This window comes from Pithys albifrons, chromosome 19, assembly GCF_047495875.1.
Source record: "Pithys albifrons albifrons isolate INPA30051 chromosome 19, PitAlb_v1, whole genome shotgun sequence".
NCBI lineage: Eukaryota > Metazoa > Chordata > Aves > Passeriformes > Thamnophilidae > Pithys > Pithys albifrons.
Genome location: NC_092476.1, coordinates 10,831,005 through 10,847,593, shown reverse-complemented (window position 1 = coordinate 10,847,593; position 16,589 = coordinate 10,831,005). Strand labels below are relative to the sequence as shown.

The 16,589-nt window shown below is 51.0% G+C and overlaps 1 protein-coding gene across 5 annotated transcripts in view; it reads right to left on the bottom strand.

Moving 5' to 3' along the window:
* MYH10 (myosin heavy chain 10) overlaps positions 1-16,589 on the bottom strand; it is a 117,323-nt gene that overhangs the window by 87,593 nt on the left and 13,141 nt on the right. For all 5 annotated transcript variants that reach the window (XM_071573893.1, XM_071573896.1, XM_071573895.1 and 2 more), the window contains exon 3: positions 8,416-8,572. In XM_071573893.1, coding sequence (XP_071429994.1) covers positions 8,416-8,572 — 157 coding nt within the window. The remainder of the gene's footprint in view (positions 1-8,415; positions 8,573-16,589) is intronic.

Genomic DNA, 16,589 nt, shown 5'->3' with positions numbered 1-16,589 from the left:
TCACAGCAGACACGAAAATAAATAATCACACTTTTTCTGCTTTTTCTGGGTTTTCTGCTATACACCATCTGATGGCTTTACCATCACTCTGAAAAAGCCCTAGAACAAGAAGAGTATTAATGTCCCAGAGTAACCAGAAAGCCACAAGCTTTTATTCACCATGAGCTACGAAACAGGACTCAAGGTGCACAATCACCAGAGAAGAGCAACGAGGCTGGAGAAGGGACTGGAGCACAAGTGCTGTGGGGAGAGGCTGAGGGAGCTGGGGGTGTTCAGCCTGGAGAAGAGGAGGCTCAGAGGTGACCTCAGCACTGTCTGGAACTGCCTGAAGGGAAGTTCTGGCCAGGTGGGGGTTGGTCTCTTCTCCCAGGCACTCAGCAATAGGACAAGGGGGCACGATGGGCTCAAGCTCTGCCAGGGGAAATTCAAGTTGGAGATCAGAAAGAAATCCTTTGCAGAGAGAGTGCTCAGGGATTGGAATGGGCTGCCCAGAGAGGGGGTGGATTCCCCATCCCTGGAGGTTTTTCAGCTGAACTTGGCCGTGGCACTGAGTGCCATGATCTGGTAAAGGGACTGGAGTTGGCCCAAGGGTTGGACTTGATGATCTGGGAGGTCTTTTCCAACCCCATCCATTCTGTGATTCCATTCTATGATTCTAACACCTCACAGCTGGGGGAGGCACACAGAGTCTGTCAGGGGTCTCCAAGCAGCCAAACCCCTGAGGGTATCAGGTCTGGGCAGGTGAAAGGAAGCAGGAGATGTCCCGAGGTGTGAACTGGCAGTGCTGTGGGGGGGTGATCTGGGGCCAAAGACACGGAGCAGCCTCTCACCAATCCACTCCATCGCTGAGGGACAAACACTGCTCTGCTGCTGCTGCTTCCCTGCCTGAACATAACAAAGAAATGTAAGTCAAGAGGAAAGGGGAGGGAAAAGGAGCTCCTGCAAGTGCTGGCAGCAGCAGTTCTGGCCCAGCCACACTTAGTTCAGCTCCCCAGAGGAATGCAGGCAGCAGAGACAAAGAGCAGCCCCCGTGCAGAACACGCAGCACCAGCAGGGCTGTCGCAGCACAACGTGCTGGCAAGATTAGAACACATTTAAGGGTTTGTTACATCAAGACATCATTGCCTGTGCATGTCATCTGAAGGCTTAGGCCAAGCAGAAGCAAATTATCCATTTCACAACTGCCTAGAAATAAAAGGAGTTTAATTTCAACTAAAGCTTCGGTGCAGAAGCAGGTGCTGGCTGAGTAATGGCACAACATGATTCATCTCATGAATGGTTTCCCAAGTTGGATGCTCTTAGACTTGAATTCCTGTCTGTAGGCACAGTCACAATCCAATTATGAGCCCAGCTTGCATAGCAAGTTATAAAATTAAAGTCATCCCCAGATGCCCAGAATATGAAGCAAAGAACCCCATGGAACTGGCTCCTGTGCTGCAGAACTTCAGAGGTGGGGAGGGAACAGCCAAGGCACTGAGGGAACCAAATTCCTTCTGTAATTGTCACTCCTGCCTCATTTTTAAATATAAGAAAGTTACTCAAGTTACACAAAAAACAAATTATGTCAACCACTCCAAGTAACACTTCCAAGCAACTGAGCCTTAAGAAAAGAGTTGCTCACTGTAATATCCTCCTGCCTAATTAAGCACCAGCCCGAGGCTGAACACCAGCAAACAGATCCAGTTGGGCACAGAGAAGGGCAAAGGTCAGTCCCTGTGTCAGACACTAACTCAGCACTAAACCTTTCCAACAATAACAAAAGAGACTTTGTAGAGTACCATAACCTAGTTCTAGAAACTAAGTTAGTGGAGTCTGCCCACTAAGGACTTGCTGCTGGTGCCACTCACGATGGCCAAGCAAGGTGCAGTCATTTCATCCACTCCAGGCCCTGCAGCACACGGGTTTGAGGTCAAGAGAGAAGACAAGAGCAGGGGAAGGAGATGGAATATTGCAAAAGTATTTCTCATTTGGTATCAAACTCAAACATAACGAGGCAGAAGACTGTTTCAGCACGATGGATTTCAGTATTTTCTGCTTCAGTTCTTGCCTCAAGAACCTCTTTCCCCGTGCTCAGCCTCCAAGACACTCTGTGCTCCACTCCTGCTGTACAGGAGCCAATCCTGACACTAAAGCTGCTGCTGCCTCAGTGTTTATACTCCACACCACTGAAAACCCAGAACTCAGAGTGCAGCAATAAAGAGACCTATAAATCCTTCCCATGACATTTCCCAAGCAGCCAGTTCTGCTGAGATTGTCCTCCTGCACTTTGCAAAAAGGCCTTGGGGACTCCCTTGGTAAGTCAAGATGTAATGAAAATACCAAGAATATTAATGGCACATATATCAGGTTCCATATATTCCTCACATAGAGAACATCAGCCATCTCTCTCAGGCTTTTTAATCTCAGATCAATATTTTCCTCTTCCACTTAAAGATTTAATAGACCCTTAAAGAAAAGAGTTGTGATATTTTAGTTTCAATTCTTATTTTCCACACCTGGGGGTGGATATGTCCCCATGGGAGGACTTGAATCAAGATTAACTACAAATCTAGACCAATGGGATGTTTTTCAGGAGTGTTGCACTGTAGGCAGTTCTGGCTCCTCCAACCCCAAGTGTTCAAGTGTGACGCTGTTTCCGATAAACCTTCTCTGCAACAGGATTAAAGGCAGTCCCAAAATATCAGTGCTAATTTGGGGCTCATCAAGATGTCCTCAGGGAAACAGGATAAAAAGGAGAGACTGAGCATAATGATACAAGAGTAATATTGCCAGGCAAGCTGGGTGTTAAGCAACAAAAAGCCAACAAGTTTTCCTTAATATTTTTCTAAAGCATTTCTACATCAATGAACAAAGAGGCTTTAATGAAACAAAGTCACTCCTCTAAAAATACAGTGGGAAATTGGAAGGAAAGAGGGGAAAGTGAAAGTCAAGTATGGGAAAAAAGCACTAGAAAAATATTTAGTAGTGCTGCTTTTCCACAATCAAGTCTCCCTTGATAGGAAAATACCTGAAGGGAAGTTCTGGCCAGGTGGGGGTTGGTCTCTTCTCCCAGGCACTCAGCAATAGGACAAGGGGGCACGATGGGCTCAAGCTCTGCCAGGGGAAATTGAAGTTGGAGAGCAGAAACAAATTCTTTGCAGAAAGAGTGCTCAGGCATTGGAATGGGCTGCCCAGAGAGGGGGTGGATTCCCCATCCCTGGAGGTTTTTCAGGTGAGCTTGGCCATGGCACTGAGTGCCATGATCTGGTAAAGGGACTGGAGTTGGCCCAAGGGTTGGACTTGGCGATCTGGGAGGTCTTTTCCAACCCAATCCATTCTATGATTCTGTGGATGTGGCACTGAGTGAGAATCCACCATGTCTTGATCCACCATGTCTTGATCCAACCCTACTGTGATCACCAGCCCAGGGCACTCAGTGCCCTGGGCTGGTGATCACAGTGGGGTTGGATCAAGGGTTGGACTTGCTGATCTCGGAGGTCTTTTCCAACCCAATCCATTCTATGATTCTATAATTCTATGACCTATCAGATCTATAGAATCCACTTTCCTAAAAAAAATCCCAATCCATTACAAATTCTTACTGCCCATAACTTTTAGCAGGACCAAAGAACACCAGCAAGTCTTGCAAACTGTTCTACCAAACAGAATTAAGGTCCAGGGATTCGGACACCAATTCCTGTGGCCATGGGAGCTGTGCAGGAGCTGTGACAGACTCAGCCCAGCTCTGTCCTGTGGAGCCAAGGGCAGCCCCACCCTCTGCTGTGCCCAAGGATTCCTGCCTGGGATCCCTCCAGGATCACGGGACATGGGCACCCACTGCTTCAACATCTCCTCAGGGCAAGGAGGGGAAAGCACAGGAGAAATGCACTAAACCAGCTGGGGAGCAACACCCTCCCACCACAGCCCTTTGAAGAGTAATGCCATGGGGAAGGAGAGGGGAAATCCAGGCTGTGGAGCTGAACTGCACATCATTATCTGCTGCAGTCACAGCGCTGGGGAATGAGTCTTTTCCTGGAGAGAATTCCTGACTGGCAGAACTAGAATGCTGCCTGAGTCTTGCTTGTTTGAAAGAAGACCATGTTAAACTCAATCCTTTATGCAAGTCTTGCAGAAAAGGCAGCACTGAGATCAAGCAATCAAAGAGTTTTGCTTTCCCTTGCAAAGCTCCCCTCCAATCCCTGGTGCATCCCAGCTGCCCAGCACCAACCTGCTCCTCTGCAGCACTGAGACAATCCTGCTGCTCCCTCTCCTGTGGCAGCTTTCACTGACTCCTCCCATCCCTGGGGAACACCAGTCCCTCTCCACCATGACAAACTGGGCTTGTTGGACACACTCTCTGTTTCAGAGCTCAGCCCCTTTGCCCTCCGTGTTTGACAAGCACTGAACCAGATTCCCAGCCCACTGTTCCCTTCCCAGAGGGCAGAGTGAGGGGCCAGAGGTGCCCCCAGGCAGGAAACTCTCTGAGGAGCCAAGAGCAGAGCAGAGTTCAATGGTGGGGAAATTGGAGATCAGAAAAAACTTCTTTGCAGAGAGAGTGCTCAGGCATTGGAACGGGCTGCCCAGAGAGGGGGTGGATTCCCCATCCCTGGAGGTTTTGAAACTGAGCTTGGCCGTGGCACTGAGTGCCATGATCTGGTAAAGGGACAGGAGTTGGACCAAGGGTTGGACTTGGTGATCTCGGAGGGCTTTTCCAACCCAAACAATTCTGTAATTCTATGGATGTGGCACTGAGTGAGAATCCACCATGTCTTGATCCAAACCCACTGTGATCACCAGCCCAGGGCACTCTGTGCCCTGGGCTGGTGATCACAGTGGGGTTGGATCAAGGGTTGGACTTGCTGATTTCGGAGATCTTTTCCAACCCAACTGATTCTATGATTATATGATTCTTTGCAGAGAGAGTGCTCAGGGATTGGAATGGGCTGCCCAGAGAGGGGGTGGATTCCCCATCCCTGGAGGTTTTTCAACTGAGCTGGGCCGTGGCACTGAGTGCCATGATCTGGTAAAGGGACTGGAGTTGGACCAAGGGTTGGACTTGATGATCTCGGAGGTCTTTTCCCACCCAGTCGATTCTGTGATTCTGTGTTTCTATGGATGTGGCACTGAGGGAGAATCCACCATGTCTTGATCCAACCCTACTGTGATCACCAGCCCAGGGCACTGAGGGAGAATCCACCATGTCTTGATCCAACCCTACTGTGATCACCAGCCCAGGCACAGTTGGGTTGGATCAAGGGTTGGACTTGATGATCTCAGAGGTTTTTTCCAACCCAATCCATTCTATGATTCTCTGGTGGCAGCTCACAAAGTTTCCATACAGGCTTTTCCTACAGGGAGCAGGAGAAGTGCAGGAATCCATTTATACCCCCAGTTAACAAAATGAAGTGTTTCCAGCCACGTCTAAGACAAGAAATAACTACTGAGATAGTTGTTTCTTCTCACTAAAAAAATCTTTTTCTTTTATAATACAAACAGAAATCTCAGTTTTCGAGTTTAAACACAAATACTGCATTAAACACATGAAACCTCAGATGAGCAGACACAAAGATGAGCTGTGGCCATCCATGCTCTGAATTAAAGCCATAAAATCACCAAGACACTGAGTAAAATTACCCTCACTGTGCCCAGTTCTCAGCCCAGACAAACTGTGTTTTAAGAAATCAGGTTGCTCTGAGTCACAGCTCAGGTCCAGGGATCCTCAAACACTGCAAACACCCAGAAAATGAGTAGTTTGTGATTAGCTACAAGGAAAGTAAACATGATTATTCTGAACAAAATACCACTGAACAGGCCAGGAAGAAGATCCAGCCAACCACTTCCATTAATCTAAATTAGTGGCCAAGATCCCTATAAGGGTAAGGTCATATTATCCAAAGGAATTACATTCCTATGGTTTCAGCTCTAGGTTTGAATCCTAATAATTAAACTTGAGATGTCAAATACTGGAGACACAGAAGTCACTCATGAATACCCTGTATCAGCAATGGCATGGCTTGCACTAACACTGGAAAACTCATCCCCCAGCCCTCTCTTCACCATCCCCTCTGTCCCAGAGCAGCTGTGGGCACACACACAGGCAGGAGCTGTACAACAACAGTTTTACAAGTGTGTGTCAGTAACTTATCAGCAAAAGCATCTTGGTCAGGGGTTACACTGCAAACAAATTGCCTGCAGAGACCTCTGATGTCTCAAGCTGGAGCATTTTGACCAATCCAGCTCCTTCTCAGTACACAGACCTATTTCTACCAGCCACAAGTTTCTGATACACCTTTTCTGTTCCTTTAAAGACTGAATGCCTGGTAAAGCATGAGGCACAGTTAGAAGGCTACAGACATTTTGAACTTTGTCTTAATTACCTGGCTGGCAGGGAAAACCTCTCTGTGCTCACCAAACCCTGGGCACACTGAACTGACACTGGGTGGCCACTGATGCCCAGAAAAGAAGGGGGACAAAGTAATGACCTGCTACTGTGAAGACCAGCATTATTTGGTGCTCTAATGGCTTGAAAACCTTAGTTGTATCATTGCAAGCTTCATTTAGATGGGATTTAAACTCAGTTCCCTCTGGGGTCCATCCAGAGGCTCTGGAAGCACAGGGAGACCAGCCCAGGGCTCTCCACCCACCCCTCCTGACACAAACCCTCCCCATGGCCCATCACTGATGCCTCTTCCACAGCATTTACTTATCCTTGCAATGCAACTGTGGAGACAAAACAGCAGTGGGAAGATCACTGGCTTCTACAAATGCTTCTCCATACAGGTGAAGGGCACCAGAAATACCTTAACCAAGTTATTCCCTAATGAATGGATCCCACTGCATGGTTTCATCCATTCCTATTCCAATCTATGCCTTCATGCTTTCCAAGGAAAAGACTTCAGCCTATCAATATCCAAAAGAAAGCAAGCACAAAGATTTGACACAAAATATAAACCTCCATACCTCAGTAAGGAAAGGAAAGAGGACTGTAACCAAACACATAACATCATGGCAATTTGTTTTAATTGCATCTGCTAAAAATAGTAACATTTGTCCATGTAGCAAGATCTGCAGGGATACAAATCAGTACCAGCCCAGTATGAGCAGATATAGAGCACCTGAGTGTGGGAACCACTGACATTGACTTACTATGTTAGAGGACATTTGCCTCAAATGTTCTCAAATGCTCCTGAGACAACTTCAAGAGCCTGTGCTTTCAGAGAGGGAGGCCCTTATGCACAAGCCACTTGAGACTGGTACAATAAACTCCTTAAAATAATCTTTAGGATTGCTCTGTTCTTGCACACAGAGCTGTTATTGGGGTCCTCTGACATGAGCTGGTGGAGCTGTTCTGGTCAAGAGGTCAGAGCTGCTCTTTCACAAACACAGCTAAAACCAGAGCCCCAGATACCCACTGGGAAGCAGGACAAGCCTTGGTGGCCCTAATTTGCTGTCCCTGCATCATCCCACTGTGGTGGCACAGCTCTCCTGGGTGAAATGGCACTCAGCAAACTGGGGCTTATTATTAAGCAGCCCCAAAGTCACAACTAAAGAAACAAAGACTTATGTGACTTATTTAAAGATACAAACTGTCTTTATAAAAAAAAATAACATTCAAATTGTTCACTTGGTAGCAGAAAGAGCTTTTTCTCAGTTTATATGAGTCAGGTCAAACAGCTTTCACCCTCCTTCCAGTCCATCTACACCTACAGCAGAAAACACAGCGAGCTGTTCAGAGCTGTCTCTTTACACACACTTTTCTGGATAAAACCTGCTGGTGTTCCCACATCTGTACCCAGAACCAACACTGAATGGTATGAGCTGCTTGTAAAAGACAAAAACTTTGCAAGTTCAACAAATTTGTAGTGTCTCAATTTCAGTTCTATTTGTCCAGCACAGCCTTCAAGCCAAAATTCAAGGCATGAGCCTCCATAAACTCACTCTATATTCTACAACAGACATGACATGCCTCAGTTTGGAGAAAAAACACTTCTTCAAGGTTTGGAGGAAAAAAACTCCTTCAAGGTTAAGCATTTCTTTGACCTCTTTTTGAACTCAAACACATTATTGTTCCATTGTCACTCCAGATTACTTGTCAGCTGCCCAAACACCAACACTTTTACAGCTTCCCCTTTTCAATCACACTTTTTCAATCTCCCTTCATCCAAAGCCACTGCACTAACCCCTTCTGACATGAATCTTACCCTGCCTTTTTTAAAGGTCAAACTGTTTCTGCTACAACTTGCAGAGCACCCCCTGGCCCCGTCAGGGTCACTTTGTTTCTGTGCCCCAGCGAGTCACACAAACACAGTTCCCTTTAAGCACCAGGGGATTCTGATTGTGATAGAAATTACTGTGGAGCTGGGAAGGAACCTCGGGGGTGCAGGCACATTAAAGGGTTGCCAATTAGGTGTGGAGCACCAATTAGCTGGCCCTTACCTTGCAGCATGCACCTGTAGGCAGACTCGGAGATGGCATAGATGTGTGGGGGCATCTCGTGGCGCTTCTTCCCTCGGTACATCTCAATAATGTTCTCCGAGTAAATCGGGAGGTTCTTGTAAGGGTTTATAACTACACAGAACAGCCCTGAATAGGTCTGGAAAACAAACAAACATTCCTGTTAGTAAACAGTATTGAAATAGAGTCATAAAGGACACAAAGCTTTTTTCACGGGTTCTGTAATATTTGCCTTAAAACAAAATTGAAGTCCTTTCTGTGGAGCAACTCGAAGTGCATGATATATATTCAAATGATTGGCTTCTACTTCTCTCAAAAGGCTCTTTAATTGCCTCCATAAAAAGTAATTTAAAGATAATAAGCATAGGTAAATTTGAAGAGGAGCATCTGATCTCTTTCCCACAGACATTTAAATCAAGTTACAGGTTTTATGGACACCTTTTGATGTTCAGCTCCTTCAGTAAAATGTGCATTCCAAGGTATTTTCATTTCTGAAGGAACTGATAATCTCCATTGCTCTAGTAAATAATCTGGGTAAGGGAAAAGCCTATTTCAGATCACCACTAATTCTGCTATGCTGTTATTTTCTCAGATCTGTTACATCTTTGCTGCTCATCAGCCCTCCTCAATCCCACAGGGAGCTCAATCCCTCCCAGCCCAGCTGAGGGACAGCCTGGCAGCTGGCACTGCAGACATTCCACACCCTGCTTGTGGCTCTGACACTCCACAGAGGGGACCAGGACCACCAGAACACCCAGGAACCCAGCACAGACCCCACTGCTGATGTCCCTGACTCTCACTGAGGCATTTCCTGAACCAAAACATGCTCAAGTGCTACAGAAAGGAGCCCACAGTGAAGCCATGCCCACAGGGCCACATTTCCCTGTGATCCAACTGCCCCAGACTCCTCCAGACCAGCTCCAGCTCTGCTCCACACAGGCTATTTATAAGGAGGTTATCACAGAAATATCCATGGCAGCACAAGTCCCGAGGCAGGCACTGACACTGGTCTGTGGGAGGGACACACGAGCAGGGTCTGGCTCGGGATCAAAGGCTGAGCTCCCAGACAGACACCCTGCACACCCCAGAGCTCACCCGGGGTGTTCCCCTAATCCAAGGCATCTGGATGGCTCTGCCTTTCCAGCTGCCACCAAAACTGAGAGCTCTTAAAGCAAAATCCCCCCATTCACTGGTATCTCATCACGTGCTTTGACAGCGTGTTCTTTTTGATCACTGATGAAATTCCCATCGTGGGCAAGAGGCCACATTTGAGAGAAATAGGAAGTATCTCTCTAAATGTCAGGAAACACACCTTGCTTACCTTTGCAGGGGGAGGGGAGCAGAGCGGAGGGGAGAGAGGGAGGGAGGGAGGGAGCGGAGGGAGGGAGCGAGGGAGCGGAGGGGAGAGAGGGAGGGAGGGAGGGAGCGGAGGGGAGAGAGGGAGGGAGGGAGGGAGCGGAGGGGAGAGAGGGAGGGAGGGAGGGAGGGAGGGAGCGGAGGGGAGAGAGAGAGGGAGGGGAGGGGAGAGAGGGAGGGAGGGGAGGGGAGAGAGGGAGGGAGCGGAGGGGAGAGAGGGAGGGAGGGGAGGGGAGAGAGGGAGGGAGCGGAGGGGAGAGAGGGAGGGAGCGGAGGGGAGAGAGGGAGGGAGCGGAGGGGAGAGAGGGAGGGAGCGGAGGGGAGAGAGAGGGACCAGACAGCATTAACAGCTCTGAGAGGTAACTCAATTCTTGCAGCATTAGTCAAATTTTAAAAAGTATTTCTGCTACATTTGTATCATTACAGTAGCTGAAAGTCCAATCTGCCTCTATTTTTTTTTAAGTATAAAAGATTTTACTCAGAGGAAAAGGTGGCCCCTTGTTCTTTCTACATCTACAAGAGATTCTGGAAAGACAGACAGAGGTGATCTCTGAACTGAGCCAGGAGCACCATCAGCAAAGAATAAAGAACTTGGGCTTAGGCCAGGTGTCCTGACACAGGGACATCTTATGTCCTTACAGGAAAATACTCCCTCTGCTTTGCTCAGATCTGCTGCATGATAAGCACTGCTGGGCCTTACCATATAAATAAAGTATTTATTTCTCAAGAGAAAGGAAACAGATGCTATCATGTCAACTGATCCAAGCATAAAGAACAACTTATCAGTCATTAACTCAGCATGACACGGGTCTGTTGGCAAGTGGGCAGTTCCTTCCCAACCTCCCTTCCAGCCACAGGTTCCTGTCCCTCCTGCCACCATCAGTGTCCTTGCAGTAACTGAGACAAATTTCAAAAGGAATTGTTTTTTAATAACCAGATCCCTGCCCAAATCCATTCCTGGTCACTGGTGATACTGGAGGGGAGAGGGAAGGCAGGACAGTTATTTTACAGCGTGGCACAGCCAGCCAAGGAGCCCATCACCTGAGGGGCATTGGCCCTCCATTCCCAGCCAGCTGGGCCCACCCACACACACCTACCAGCACCAGAACTACCACAGACCTGGTTTCCAGCCTAGTCTTCAAATCAGGATAACGAGGAGCAAGGCACATGTTCCCTGAGCCCAGCCCAGAATGTCAGAGCTGCACCCCCACTGTGCTCCTCCAGGGCAGCCACAGCCCATGGGACACTTGGTTCCTGCCACTGCAGGGAGATGTGGCTCAGGGAAAGGAGTCCCACACCCAGAGTGCCCTTCAGACCTGTCCCAGCACTCCCCTGGCCACTGCAAAGGCAGCAACACGTGCTGGAGCCAGCAGCCCTCTGCCCTCCGAGGTCCCCGGGGGGGGGCAGAGCAGCCCCCCCTGGGATCCCTGTGCATCCAGCAGCCCCCCGGGATGACTCTGGATCCGGCAGCCCCCCGCCCCGGGGTCCCTCTGCATCCGGCAGCCCCCCCCCGCCCCCCGGGGTCCCTCGGCATCCACCAGACTTCCCCCCCCCCCCCCCCGCGGTCCCTCGGCATCCACCAGACCCCCCCCCCCCGCCCCGGGGTCCCTCGGCATCCACCAGACACACCCCCCCCCCCGGGGTCCCTCTGCATCCAGCAGACCCCCCCGGGGTCCCTCGGCATCCACCAGATCCACCCCCCCCCGGGTCCCTCTGCATCCAGCAGACCCCCCCGGGGTCCCTCTGCATCCAGCAGACCCCCCCCGGGTCCCTCTGCATCCAGCAGACCCCCCCCGGGTCCCTCTGCATCCAGCAGTACTGCTGAGCCCTGCTCTGGTTTTCACCCACCCAGCTTCACAGACTTCCAATTGCCCTCCGTGGGCTGCTGTTCCTCACCCTCCAGAGGACAGGGACCCCCCAAACCAGTGACTGGTTAACTGAAAGGGTGGTGTTGAACAAACCAGCTATATTACAGTCACTCTTTCCAGAGCAACATCTCTGGAAATTCATCCAAAACTTTTCCCTGTTGTTTTGGCCAACAGAAAGCTGCTGTTTTACACCCAAAATCAATGCCCTTCCCCAGATATGAAAAACCTGCTCTGGAAAGTAATTAAAAAGAACAGCTGTTTGAATCATAGAATGGATTGGGTTGGAAAAGACCTCTGAGATCATCAAGTCCAACCCTTGGGCCAACTCCAGTCCCTTTACCAGATCATGGCACTCAGTGCCACGGCCAAGCTCAGCTGAAAAACCTCCAGGGCTGGGGAATCCACCCCCTCTCTGGGCAGCCCATTCCAATCCCTGAGCACTCTCTCTGCAAAGAAGATTTTCTGCTCTCCAACTTCAATTTCCCCTGGCAGAGCTTGAGCCCATCGTGCCCCCTTGTCCTATTGCTGAGATAATCCCTCTCTATTCTCCATCAATTGCTTTGTGGTTCGTTATTTCCTCAGCACAGACATGGAGTAAATGTTACTATTTAGCTACACCAAGAATTAATTATTTATAAAAATAAACTTAACAGTCCTTCAGACCTCTACTGATGACACCCTAACCTGGGACCCTTTCCAGATTCATTCCTGGAGCAGGAATTGGATGGATTTGTGAACCTGCAATGACCAGAAAAAGCAAAGCCCAACAATGCCAATATAATTTGGCCAAACTAAAGACCAGCAAACACTCTGGGCAAATGAAAAGGGTTAAATTAAGAGTCTCTATATTGAAAAAGGCCAAATTAGACTTTATGAAGCACAAAAGTCTACATTTCACCAGTGCTGGGGTTGATTTATTTGAAACTAAAGCTTAAAGGACAGGCTTTTATCCCAGACCATTCAGCCTGTGCCACGACACAGCCCTTCACATGCAGCACCTTCACCTCCAGCACCTCCATTTCCCCCACACTTGGCACCCAGTTCACTCTCCCACTGTTTCCCTGCAGAATTCAAAGATCCCACTTTCTCCAAAACACAACAACACTGCACAGCCCCAGTTTATTCAGAGGAAGGTGGAACTGAGCTTTCCCACACAGCTCCTGAATTTCCTGGCCATCATCTACTGCAGACAGCAATGTATGAACACACTGGTGGGCTGTTCATGGCTTGGTAGGCACAGAAACACTGAAGGGATGGTTTTATTGAGCCAAATTTCACTGAGAGGGAGGGAAATGGTACCAAAATCTTATAAAGCTATTTTATAACTGCAAGTCTCACAGTCCAAGTTGATCCCTGTACCTAAGGTTATAAGCAAGGGCTTTTTGCATGCAAATTGAACACATAAAAACTATCCTGAGAATGTTTTACATCCCTCAGAAAGCTTCTTGGTGAGCAGAAGAACTGCCAAGAATATCTGCCTTGACAAATGCAACCACATAACTGTTAGGGATGCCCAGAGCTTGGAGACCCGCAGAAGGGGCAGTGATGCCCTGTGCTCCCTCTCTTAGGGATGCCCAGACCCACAGCAGGGGCAGTGATGCCCTGTGCTCCCTCTGTTAGAGATGCCTAGACCCACAGAAGGGGCAGTGATGCCCTGTGCTCCCTCTCTCAGGGATGCCCAGACCCACAGAAGGGGCAGTGATGCCCTGTGCTTCCTCTCTCTTCGGGATGCCCAGACCCACAGAAGGGGCAGTGATGCCCTGTGCTCCCTCTCTCAGGGATGCCCAGACCCACAGAAGGGGCAGTGATGCCCTGTGCTTCCTCTCTCTTCGGGATGCCCAGACCCACAGAAGGGGCAGTGATGCCCTGTGCTTCCTCTGTTAGAGATGCCCAGACCCACAGAAGGGGCAGTGATGCCCTGTGCTTCCTCTGTTAGGGATGCCCAGACCCACAGAAGGGGCAGTGATGCCCTGTGCTTCCTCTGTTAGAGATGCCCAGACCCACAGAAGGGGCAGTGATGCCCTGTGCTTCCTCTGTTAGAGATGCCCAGACCCACAGCAGGGGCAGTGATGCCCTGTGCTCCCTCTCTTAGGGATGCCCAGAGCTCTCAGACCCACAGCAGAGGCAGTGATGCCCTGTGCTCCCTCTCTTAGGGATGCCCAGACCCACAGCAGGGGCAGTGATGCCCAGACCCACAGAAGGGGCAGTGATGCCCTGTGCTCCCTCTCTCAGGGATGCCCAGACCCACAGAAGGGGCAGTGATGCCCTGTGCTTCCTCTCTCTTAGGGATGCCCAGACCCACAGAAGGGGCAGTGATGCCCTGTGCTCCCTCTGTCAGGGATGCCCAGACCCACAGAAGGGGCAGTGATGCCCTGTGCTTCCTCTCTTAGGGATGCCTAGACCCACAGAAGGGGCAGTGATGCCCTGTGCTCCCTCTCTTAGGGATGCCTAGACCCACAGAAGGGGCAGTGATGCCCTGTGCTTCCTCTGTTAGAGATGCCCAGACCCACAGCAGGGGCAGTGATGCCCTGTGCTCCCTCTCTTAGGGATGCCCAGACCCACAGCAGGGGCAGTGATGCCCTGTGCTCCCTCTCTTAGGGATGCCCAGACCCACAGAAGGGGCAGTGATGCCCTGTGCTCCCTCTCTTAGGGATGCCCAGACCCACAGAAGGGGCAGTGATGCCCTGTGCTTCCTCTCTCTTAGGGATGCCCAGACCCACAGAAGGGGCAGTGATGCCCTGTGCTCCCTCTGTCAGGGATGCCCAGACCCACAGAAGGGGCAGTGATGCCCTGTGCTTCCTCTCTTAGGGATGCCTAGACCCACAGAAGGGGCAGTGATGCCCTGTGCTCCCTCTCTTAGGGATGCCTAGACCCACAGAAGGGGCAGTGATGCCCTGTGCTTCCTCTGTTAGAGATGCCCAGACCCACAGCAGGGGCAGTGATGCCCTGTGCTTCCTCTCTCAGGGATGCCCAGACCCGCAGAAGGGGCAGTGATGCCCTGTGCTCCCTCTCTTAGGGATGCCCAGACCCACAGAAGGGGCAGTGATGCCCTGTGCTCCCTCTCTTAGGGATGCCCAGACCCACAGAAGGGGCAGTGATGCCCTGTGCTCCCTCTCTTAGGGATGCCCAGACCCACAGAAGGGGCAGTGATGCCCTGTGCTCCCTCTCTTAGGGATGCCCAGACCCACAGAAGGGGCAGTGATGCCCTGTGCTTCCTCTCTTAGGGATGCCCAGACCCACAGCACGGGCAGTGATGCCCTGTGCTCCCTCTCTCTTTGGGATGCCCAGACCCACAGCAGGGGCAGTGATGCCCTGTGCTCCCTCTGTTAGAGATGCCCAGACCCACAGCAGGGGCAGTGATGCCCTGTGCTTCCTCTGTTAGAGATGCCCAGACCCACAAAAGGGGCAGTGATCCCCTGTGCTCCCTCTCTCTTAAGGATGCCCAGAGCTCTCAGACCCACAGCAGGGGCAGTGATGCCCTGTGCTCCCTTTCTCGTAGGGATGCCCAGACCCACAGAAGGGGCAGTGATGCCCTGTGCTCCCTTTCTCGTAGGGATGCCCAGACCCACAGCAGGGGCAGTGATGCCCTGTGCTCCCTCTCTCTTAGGGATGCCCAGAGCTTGGAGACCCACAGCAGGGGCAGTGATGCCCTGTGCTCCCTCTCTCTTTGGGATGCCCAGAGCTTGGAGACCCACAGAAGGGGCAGTGATGCCCTGTGCTCCCTCTGTCAGGGATGCCCAGAGCTCTCAGACCCACAGCAGGGGCAGTGATGCCCTGTGCTCCCTCTCTCTTAGGGATGCCCAGACCCACAGCAGGGGCAGTGATGCCCTGTGCTTCCTCTGTTAGGGATGCCCAGACCCACAGAAGGGGCAGTGATGCCCTGTGCTCCCTCTCTCAGGAATGCCCAGACCCACAGCAGGGGCAGTGATGCCCTGTGCTTCCTCTGTTAGGGATGCCCAGACCCACAGAAGGGGCAGTGATGCCCTGTGCTCCCTCTCTCAGGGATGCCCAGACCCACAGAAGGGGCAGTGATGCCCTGTGCTCCCTCTCTCTTAGGGATGCCCAGAGCTTGGAGACCCACAGAAGGGGCAGTGATGCCCTGTGCTCCCTCTCTCGTAGGGATGCCCAGACCCACAGCAGGGGCAGTGATGCCCTGTGCTCCCTCTCTTAGGGATGCCCAGACCAACAGAAGGGGCAGTGATGCCCTGTGCTCCCTCTCTTAGGGATGCCCAGAGCTCTCAGACCCACAGCAGGGGCAGTGATGCCCAGACCCACAGCAGGGACAGTGATGCCCTGTGCTCCCTCTCTGTCCTGCAGCATGTGGACTCTGATGGAGCTGCCCAGTGGGAATCAGAGCAGGGATCAGCCCTGACACACTGCCCAGTCTGGATGAGAACAGACCTCACTCACCTCAGCTGCCAGAGGTGTGTATGTATATTAAGAACGGGCAGGCAGGTTCAGATGCTGATCCCCCTGGAGCTCACAGGCCCAGCTGCAAACAAGCTGGGTCCCTGACACACACCTCTCTGCCTGAGCCAGGAACTGGCTGCACTCAGGATCAACCCACAGCAGCAGGACAGGCTGGGATAACCTGAGATCAGCTCAGGTGGGGAGAGCACAGTGCTGGTAACACCAGGGGGGTGGGTTTGATCCCCTCATGGGCCATCCTGTAGGAACTGGACTCAATGACCCTTGTGGGTCCCTTCCAGCCCAGAACATTCTGGGATTCTGGGAATGCACACTCCAGGCAGGGCTCCAGACACACAGCACAGGAGTGCACTGACAGAGGTTTGCTACCCAACCTCTCCTTCAGGACACACAGCGTGCAGTTTGAAGGTTTCCAGATGCTTACAGCTTTTATCCAGCAGTTTATCACTGAGTAATTTGGGGTTTGCTAAGCTGTCCCAGACTGCAGAGTTCAGGTTCCTGGCA